At 43.6% G+C, this 9,873-nt stretch overlaps 3 protein-coding genes across 3 annotated transcripts; 1 reads left to right on the plus strand and 2 right to left on the minus strand.

Annotated features, from left to right (window-relative positions):
* Window positions 1-658: 658 nt before the first annotated feature.
* On the minus strand, window positions 659-1,797 carry LOC140221905 (uncharacterized). Its single transcript, XM_072291856.1, has one exon. It carries the CDS (start codon window positions 1,775-1,777, stop codon window positions 659-661), a length of 1,119 nt encoding a protein of 372 aa, XP_072147957.1. The 5' UTR covers window positions 1,778-1,797.
* Window positions 1,798-3,001: 1,204 nt separating this feature from the next.
* Window positions 3,002-6,200, minus strand: LOC117844974 (uncharacterized). The gene is made up of 4 exons (XM_034725842.2): window positions 5,979-6,200; window positions 4,123-4,755; window positions 3,617-3,715; window positions 3,002-3,498 (listed from the first exon to the last, which is right to left on the minus strand). The coding sequence occupies exons 1-4, from the start codon at window positions 6,138-6,140 to the stop codon at window positions 3,148-3,150; spliced, it is 1,245 nt and encodes a 414-aa protein (XP_034581733.1). The 5' UTR covers window positions 6,141-6,200; the 3' UTR covers window positions 3,002-3,147.
* Window positions 6,201-6,285: 85 nt separating this feature from the next.
* LOC117844975 (uncharacterized) lies at window positions 6,286-9,873 on the plus strand. Its single transcript, XM_034725843.2, has 10 exons — window positions 6,286-6,635; window positions 6,910-6,998; window positions 7,119-7,226; window positions 7,365-7,447; window positions 7,722-7,855; window positions 8,095-8,144; window positions 8,242-8,334; window positions 8,462-8,553; window positions 9,203-9,309; window positions 9,534-9,873. The coding sequence occupies exons 1-10, from the start codon at window positions 6,369-6,371 to the stop codon at window positions 9,573-9,575; spliced, it is 1,065 nt and encodes a 354-aa protein (XP_034581734.1). The 5' UTR covers window positions 6,286-6,368; the 3' UTR covers window positions 9,576-9,873.

Below are 9,873 nucleotides of genomic sequence, written 5' to 3' on the forward strand. Positions count from 1 at the left end.
CCTTGACAGGATGTAGTAACTCCTATATTGATACGTACAGTTGCTTGCTGCATTGGTTTTGAAGTGGCTATGTGCAGAGGAAGAAGGAATCATTCCAACATTACAGTTTCCTGGTTGTGCTATGTTTGCGATGTATGTTTAGCATGATGGTGGTGATGGCTGACTATTGTTTATTTTTTTTCAGAATCGGTGAACAGTGAAGAACATGAATAGGAGAAAGAATGTTGAACGGCAGGTGCTTCGCTTATAAGCTAAATCTCTTATACAATAATTAGATTATGTGGCAACAGTTGAGTTAAAAGCAGAGTTTTGTAGCTAATTAAGTAGATGCTTAAAACATACAAAGAGCATATGTTCTTTTAGTCCAGTTGGATGCAATGTAATATGGTGGTCTAACTACATGTATCATCTGAAGCCCAAGTCCTGGATTGTATCTTATTTATCAAGTTGTTATTTTTTCTGATTTTTCTGGATTTCCTCCCTGATTTTTAGGTATTTTTGAGGTATTTTGTGAATTGTGAGCTATTTTTGGTATAGTGTGCATAAGAGACCAGGAGGTCCTCCATTAGAGTTTGACTCCCAAACGGTAACGTCAGAAGGGGGACGTTCTCTCCTGGTCTGGGCAGGGATGCGCAGGCCAGGCCTAAGCCTAGGATAATTAAGTGTGGGAGTTGTGCTGCCTGGGTAGGGCTGGCCTGAGCTGCCAAAGTAGCCTTAAGAAGCATCGGTCCCGGCTGAGGAACACAGCTTGGTCACCAAGGCTGCTCAACGGTGTAAGCTCACGGTGCCCGACCGTGTCAACCTCAAACAATGCAAACTGGCAAGGTCGATACCCTCCCTCTGTGAAATTGTCAAAGTGAAAATGGCGGAGGACAAGTATCAGGCGCGCGGCGGATTCCACCAGGAAGAACTTGTGTGTCTGAGGGATGCCGATTGTGTTCGGGATATCAGCAACACAAGGTTTCGAGCATTGAGGATAGATCTGCAGAACCCGCCTCTCGTTGCTCACGATGCCGTAGACACGGCCTTGGAAGGAGATGGCTGAGGCAAGCTCAACGCTGTGGTAGACGATGTACCAGCAGGGGGAGCTATGCTCGGCGACGACCACCCCGGGCACGGTGGGGAACCATGCGACGACGGCGATGGAATCGGCGGATGCCTGGGACGCGCACACGGCAGCTCTCATCCAGGCGCGGGACAGCTGGTCCTTGACCATGTGGTTGAAGATGGCGGCGATCGGTGGTAGGTCGACGGCGGCGCGGATGAAGGGGTGCAGGACGCGGACGGCGGTGGTTTCCTTGTTGATCAGGATGAGGAGGCCGTCCGTGAAGCCGACGATGCGGTGGCCGCGGAGCTCCGGCAGGCGGACGCGGAGGCGTCTGCCGGTAGCGGCGTGGAAGAAGGCGACCTCGAACGCGTCCGCCGGGCGCACGCCGTCGCCGTCGCAGAGCGCGACCCAGCCGCGTGGGTGGAGGCGGGGGTCCCGGAGGGTGGGGTCGCGCGGGCTGGGCGCCGACGCGCGCCAGCGCGCGCACACGACGCGGAAGGAGATGTAGTCCACCACGTCGACGGCCAGTAACCGTGCCGCGACGAGGTTCAGTAGGTCGGGGAGGAGAGAAGCCCAGTTCCTCCCCTCCTCCTCCATCGCCGCCGCCGGACGCTTTCGCTTCGCCATAGAGGAGAGCGTAGAGTGGGGCGGCGGGTTGTGAGTTTGTGACTCCGGCTGCGCGGCAATCCAACGGAAAAGTTTATTGTCCGTCCGTAAAAAAAAATCCATTTTACTTTCCTCATTTATTTACTTTGTCCACTTAACCTTATAAATAAAATTTAGGTTCACTTTACTCCCCAAACTATTTCATTTGGTCCAATCTACCCGTAATTAGATTCTTTTTTTTTATCTTCGCGTACAAATTGAATTTTAATTTTAGATTTTATCAATTGACTTTATAACATGATTTTCTATGTTATAAAAATACATTATAATTTTTTCATAATTTCTTTTCTACAATTTTACATATCTAAAATCAATTTCGTATTAAATATTCCTAACATATGAAAATAACCATGAAAAATTTTTAACCATAAAGCATCATGTTTTGTATATGCGCACTCAAAATTTAACTCATACACAATAAAAAATAAAAATTTAATTAAGGGTAGATTGGACTAGTTTTATAGGAGTAAAATGAATTAAAACTTTGTTCAAGGGTGACTAATTTTAGGGGAGTAAAATGAATCAAAACTTTGTTCAAGAGTTAAGCAGATGGTAGTAAAATGGACTTTTTCTTTAATCCAACACCAGCCGATCGACACAGGCCCACGGCCCACGAGACCTTCCACGCGCGTCCAGCAACAAACGGGAGCAAAAGAAGGCCCAATTTGACCCAGCCACGCGGACAGGCTCAGTGGACAGAAAAGGCCAGCGTAGCTTTACTTTTTCTTCCATTTTTTCGGTTTCTATTCCCTTTTCTTCTGGAGCGTCTCCAACAGCGTGAGTTAGCAACCATTACGAAGAAGAGAACATAGCATTAAGTATTATGCTGCGAGAGAGAAATACATCAGAAAACGTTCGAGACTATCTTTTACCTCTACACTAGTCTCTTTTCTCAATGTTTCACAAGTAAAATATTAATTCAGCTAGCTCTAAGCCAGATTATTGGAGACGGCCTTAGAAAATGCCTTCAGTATTGTGTCCTGAAGCTAGGCGCGGAGCCTATCTTGTCGAAGATAAATAGGATTTGCCAAGCCTCACTCGAGAGGGAACTCGCCTATCGGGGCGGCCTGAGAGATCACGAAAAAGAGGCACCCATTGCACGAGTGAAATTCGTGACATATTACCTATTAACCATGACGCTACAAATGTCATTAAAATATTTTCCAACATAAACCAACTTTCTCCCCCACGCACCACTCACTAGGAGCTAGAAATTGCCTAGCATAAGCCTTATACATCAAATTCCATGGACAAAAAGCTGAACTGACGCCTGAGGGCAATGTGAAATGACAAAAGGTGCTATCCTCTCACATTTGCATTTTGCTGGGAATTAGGTCCAAAAGGTATACGTGCATGAGTTGGATGGGGAACATGACGATATTACAGGCTGTTTTGTGATTTTTTTTACAGCATCATGATTCACATGTAAAATCTCAATCAAAATCTTGGGAGCATTCGACGTCGTCCCCTTCGCGTGCCTGACCAAAGGAACTGTAAGCCAAGTGATCACCTTTCTTCACCTTGCCACTCAGAATGCTCTGCAGGTCCTTGTCATCATGCTGCAGCCTCCCGGTTACCTCCAGGCACAGACCATTCTTGGCAAGTCTCTTACTCTGTCTTGCTCGGTCAGTTTTGGGCTTCACTGGACCTGTTTCGATGAACACAGGTTGCTCTCTGATTGAGGGGTTGGGCTGTATGCGGTGGCTCTGATCCTTCTCTTCAGGTGGTCTCATGATTGGGTGCTCTGTCTCCAGCTCAGTGGCTCCATCCTTGTTCATAATCACCTGCAGAAAACACTTGTGAAATTATGTCTATGTCCAACTGTTCCGCTGAAGCTTCTAGACTTCAACCAAGCATAGACGAGCTGCTGTCCAGCAGGAATGCAAGAAAGTAAGTAATTACCTTACGGCCCACCAAATCAAATGTAACAACCACTTTTCCCTTCTGGTTTTCAGCTGCTTCCTGAGCTTCCTCTTGCTGCTTCTGTAGGACTGACTTTTCCTAGAGTGTAAAAAATAGGTAACTAAGTTAGCATCATTGGAAGCAGTTCAATTTGGATATACCCATCTTAAGATATCTATACATAACCTCTTCATATCATCCATGAGGTTACGTGTTCTTAAAAATTCATATGATGTTAGAGATGATAATTATGAGTTCATTACAGAAACAGAATCAGCTCCGCAAAACTAATTTAAATTTCCTAAAAGGAATACTCAGCCATAATAAATCCTATACTAAAAATTAATTCACATATCAGGATCAGATGCATTTTGCGCAATAGATCAAGCTCTCAGTATGAATATCCGTGGCTGTTAAGGTTTAGCATGGACACAAGCATAGGTCAATGGATGGAACAGTATCAAAATATGAGCATGTATGAACCATAAGGATCAAATGTACTTTACCTTTGACGAGAGCCAACTGTTTCCTTCCATTTCAAAATAGTCACTTTGGTCATCATAAACTTTAGTCCTTGCAGCAGCGTTCCTGTCATAGTCAACAAGCCTCTTTGCATATGCTTCAGCTGTAGCTTCTGCTTCTGAAAGAGGTAGTCCAACATCACTTAAACCTGCATATGTACTACCTTCCTTCAAGACCAGTGCACCACAGAAGCTACAGGGTCCCTCGCCCTCTTGTTCACACACAATCTTGCCACATGATAAGCAGTTGCTAACAAGGTTATGCTGCCGTGCTTGGCATGAACAAGGTTTCCCCTGCTTGAAGACAATGGAACCCTTTGCTGCTTCAGCGAGGGAAATGGCCTTTGCTGCTTTCTTTTTTGGACCTTTCTTGGAAGCAAGTCGGGATTCTCCAGTTTCTGGTTGACTCTTGGAACTCTGACTAGAAGAAGATGCGGCATCTTTTTGTATGCGTGTTTGTTTCTTTGTCTGTGCAGTCGGTGCATCAGCTGATGGCTTAACATAAGGCTGAAGGTTAGATGATTGCGAGCTTTCAGTTCCATTTGAGGAACTAATGTGACCCCTCCTTCGCAAGTACTCCTGAATAATGTCCTGAGCAGCTTCTTTTCCAATAAAATTCTGTGCCATTAAAAAGTGCAAACCATGATAAATATTTATGTCAACTAAGGTACAGTGGTTTCAACATTTGTCCATAATGTGGTTATGATACTAATGGTGTGAAAACAAGTGGTATGAAGCACATAAACCAAAACAAAATGAAGTAATGGAACTAGAGATTTCTCATAATGCAAAGTGCCCAACTGAGAAAAGAAGTTTCCAGCAAAAAAAGGAAAGAAAAGAAAGATGCTAAGGGCACACTAGTTCAATTAACATGGCCTAATGGGAATTTAGGCTGAGTTTATGTAGTTCACCTTTCAGCTTTGAGATAAACAGGAAGAGATACATAAGGTTACAAAAATTCAAACTGTTGCAACTTACAAGGCAACAGTTTTGCAAGAAAAGTAACATGTTTTCATGCACTAACACATGAGACCTTGATTTTGATGGAATAATACACATGTTCGATAAAACAAGAGACAAACATGATTTTGCATCGACAACAAGAGAAGGCAATTGAAAATTGCAGTGGAAAGAGTAATATGCCAGCCTTAAAGAAACCAGATGGCTTATTTGATAAAGATCCTGCAGATCCATTGAACCAAATTCAAATTGAGTAGCAAAACCATGTTACTCCATCATGTTGTGCCACAGACACTAACATCACTGTAAGAACATACAAAATAAATTAATAATCTTCAGCTTAATCATGCTGGACACTAACGGACCCAAGCATTTAGGACGCGGCAAACATGCAGACACACATCTAAGCAATAGATTTGACATTCAATCACACTTGCAATACTTAATCAGGTTATACTCCAATGCCATTCATGATGAAACAATTCATCAAAGCACTTAACAAGTCAACAAGACTCCCAGTAGCATGAAGCGTCTTCTAAGCTAGTAGCCGAGGCACTTGGATCATTCATCTCCTCTCCTTGCAACGAAATCCCACAGAAATCCAAACCCCAACAGCACGGCAATTTGGTAGCGACGCACAGCAGCAAACACCCATACAATCAGAACAGGCCGGCGATCGTGTTATTAAGAACTGACAATTTTCACCGAAATCAAATCTCGCAGACCCTAATCCGATAATAACACACTGGCCGGCGATCAGATCAAGCCGCCGCGCCAGGCGCGAGCGCACAAGATAAACTCCGATCAGAATCTGAAGGGCCACTGCAGAGTAAGCGCTCAATACACGCGTCATTCTAAGGGATGGGCACTGGCGCACGAACCTCGAGGTAGCTGGCGGCGTCGGGGGGAGACGCGAGCTCGCAGAAGGAGACGAGGCTCGAGACGAGGTCAGCGTCGAAATCCAGCTCGCTCCCCTTACGCTCCCGAAGCTCCTGTAGGGCGCCCTTCAGCCACTCGCCGGACGTGCTCGCCGACGTCGCCATCGCCGCCGCCGCCAACACAAACGCCGGTACAGGAAGAAGAGGGTATGACTTTTTCGCGATTCGGACCCTCGACTTATAGGATATTTCAGTAATACGCCTACCCGTACAAATTTTGTTTAGTTTTTGCCTTGGATTATACGTCATTTTCAAAAGACTCCTCATCTTATCCCCGCGACGCCGCGATACTTCACCGCGAGGCTTCACCATCGTGGGCAGAGAGCGAAAGGCATGTTTCCGATGGCATCCTCCTCATCGTCGTCGCCGCCGCTCTCGCTTCTCCTTATCCGGGCGCTCCCGTCCAAACCCCTCCTCCTCTCGAGGCACAGGAAGCCATTTCCCTATCCAAAATCTGGCCGCATAGCAGTTGCACGAGCACAGCAGCGGTTACTGCGGTTGCCGGAGACCGGCCGGTGGGGGAGGAGCTGGAGGAGGGGCGGAGGCTTCCCGTGTTTCTCGTATAATGCCAACAACGAAAGCCCCCCTCCTTCGGATAAGGTGATGCTCAGCCGTATCATTTCTTGATAACCTCCTGACCTGAATACAAAAGTGCAGCTCTGAAGAATTTAGCTTCCGCCTTCCGGTAATAGCAACGAAAATATATTGTTTAGCAGAATGTACCAGCATGAACTGTCAGGAATACATAACTGCAGCGTGCTTAGTTAAATCTTGGATAATTCCGGAGCTCATTTGCATTGTGGCTATTCCTTATTTTCATGATGTTTTTTCCGTGACTGGTGTGGAGCTTGTGACATTATCTGGACCTATGCAGAGTTCAGACAACTGGCGAATCCTTCGGCGGTGGGATGTGCCATGGGAGTGGCAAACTGTTGTGCTCAGCATGGTAGGCTGTGGGGTAAGGTAAGCCATGACCTTTATGCACCAGATATTATTTCTTTTTGTTATTTACAGTGAGGTTAGCATGTTTGATTGTACAATATGAGTTCATTAAATATAGCATTCTGAGTGTTCTTTAGACAGCTTTGTTTTAACAGGATTGGTTGAGCAATCGGCTTTGCAATATGTGGGGTTTAAAGCTGTGGAGGCAACTATAGATGAGAAGGCAGAAATATTGTTTCTTGGGCAACTGTATGATATGATTTTCTATTCTTATGTGCACAAGACCTTTCAATTCCCTTTGCTTATAAGCTGATTACCTTCCACCAATAAATGAGCAACACAAATTGCCAAAAGATTAACATTTTCGTTTTGTACTGTTCTGTGCAGTAGCGTGACAGTAGTTGTGCTTGGCGTTATATTTGGCATCACCAATACTTTTCGACCATTCCCAGATGATGTATTTCGTTATGGTCAGGACTCAATCTTGTAATCTTGGTCACTCAATAAATTTATTATGCAAGTATTAAAGCATTTTTCTCATGAAAGCTATTTTGTCAAGTGAGAAGTGTTGTGTGATATTTTGATGAAACATAAGTTACCATGTAAATGATAATTAACAGTCTAGGTTTATCCTCTTTTTCATGCGTGCTGCTTCTCAAAGTTAATTTGTGGTGAACGTTTCTTTGCAACAATTTTTTGTCAAAGGAAAAACGTATATTTATGCAGGAATTTCCTAACTTTCAGATATTAAAGAACCATTCAAGCTGAAGAATGGATGGCTTTTGTGGGCTGGAGTTGGCCTTTTTGGAGCAATAATTTCTATTGGTTTAACCGGAGCTGCTATGACTTATCTGAATGGTGAACCTCCTGAGAGAGAGGTCAGATAAATATATGCTTTAGCAACTAGACCTTTCCTGTTCACTATCACACGTTTGTTATTATTTATCAACTTTCTTTGTCACCTCATTCCCATTCAAAACTTGTTCTTAATTCAATGTGTTTCAGCATAAATATGTTTATATTTTGACTGCTAAGCACATGTAGAGCAGTAACCTATGCCAAGTGTTTCTTGTAATTTGCTGAATACTTACAAAATTGTTTCTTTTCATTGGCTCAGACTGATTCGCTAGTTCTTTTGTTGCCCCTGATTGGCTCATCCACTACCAGGTAATCATCTATCTTGCTTTTGTATTTTAGTGAGTTCCTGCCTCTAATCGGGCAACCTAAACTTGATCTTGTTTCCAACTTTCTGTTGTGTTGCTAGCACTGCCTTTTTGGTGGGAATTACTGGAGTTTTAGCACCACTTCTGGAGGAGACTTTGTTTCGAGGATTTCTAATGGTGTCCTTGACTAAGTGGTAAAATTCCAAATCTTGTTTTCTCTTTGTCGTAGCATTTTTTTCTCCTTCTTGCATGTAGAAAGTTGGTGCATTACAACTCGCAATTTTTCATGTTGAGATATTCAACAGTTTTCTCTGGGTACAGGTTTCCGACTCCAGTTTGTGTACTTGTCAGTGCTGCTGTATTTGCCCTTGCTCATCTGACTCCTGGACAATTTCCACAGCTGTTTATACTTGGTAATTCTCTGTTCAGATTTTACTAAAATAGAAAATGATACGAATGACAAACATATTAGTTGGTAACCAATTTGGACATATCCTGCATTGGCTTGTTACATCATTGTTGCCATTTCGCGATATGTCATATCTATGGATTTTTCTTGGATGAAAAAAGTTAATATTTGGTTTAGGATACATGGCAGCCACGGCTGCAAACTGTGGGAAAAAACACAACAGGCAGGCACAGTATGCAACACCTAAATACGATTAAATCACATCCACAACCATACACAATCACAACCATTGGCATATTCAACCATTGCCAATTACAGGAATTGGTAATTTGTTTGTATAAGTTTTGGCATGCCATCGTTTGTGCGGCATGTCATATTTATGGCCTGTATTTGGAAGAAAGGAATTAAAAACTGGCTGCACGGATGTCTGAGATGTGAGAGCCATAGCTGCAAATCGTAGCCAAACACACAACCGGCAGGCACAATATGCAACACCTAAATGAGTTTAGATCCGATGACTACAACTATGCACAGTCACAACTATTGGCATATACATTAGTTGTTAATACTGGAATTGCTAATTTGTTTGAATGTTTTTTTTTTGCTTTTTGGCCCGCCATTGTTATTTAGCAACCTTGTTCATTGTTCTGCAGGTGTTGCACTGGGGTTTTCGTATGCTCAAACCCGCAATCTTCTAACTCCTATCACAATACACGCATTTTGGAACTCGGGAGTAATATTACTGCTCACCTTTCTTCAGGTATGCCTCGTCGTCTGTATCAGGCTACCAGTCAGTAAACTCTTTATTGGTGAACATTCTCGAAATCATAAGTTAGCTATCATGCATAGAATTGCACAAGAGTAGGAACAGCCATATTTCTGTTACCAAAATATCTTTCTATTTGTTCTTTTAAGTGGGAGTGCTCTGGCACATTATGGGGTGTAAGAGGTACGCAATTGACAGTGTTTTTTCTACTGCATCAGCTGCAAGGATATGACATCAAGGAGCTGTTGGGGGCATCGTGAAGGTTTGGACAAACCAGCCTGGTTTTGTGCATAAGGTGATATGAAGCTCTGTTGGGCGTGTGCTCTGGCATACCTGATGTGAGCAAAACCACGTGGAAAGAAATATGGGCGTGCAACTGCAAGTTAGCTGTTCAGTGTAATAGGTGGTTGCGTTTCCGGAAGTTTTACGGGACATCACTACTGTGTAAAGCAATTTATATATAGTACGCATGGCAGATGACCTTAATGCAAGAACTGCAGAAACACCTGTCAAAAATAATTAACGCATGAAATGCAGACGAATTTACGCCCTCGTTCA

Source organism: Setaria viridis, chromosome 2 (assembly GCF_005286985.2).
Source record: "Setaria viridis chromosome 2, Setaria_viridis_v4.0, whole genome shotgun sequence".
NCBI classification, from domain to species: domain Eukaryota; kingdom Viridiplantae; phylum Streptophyta; class Magnoliopsida; order Poales; family Poaceae; genus Setaria; species Setaria viridis.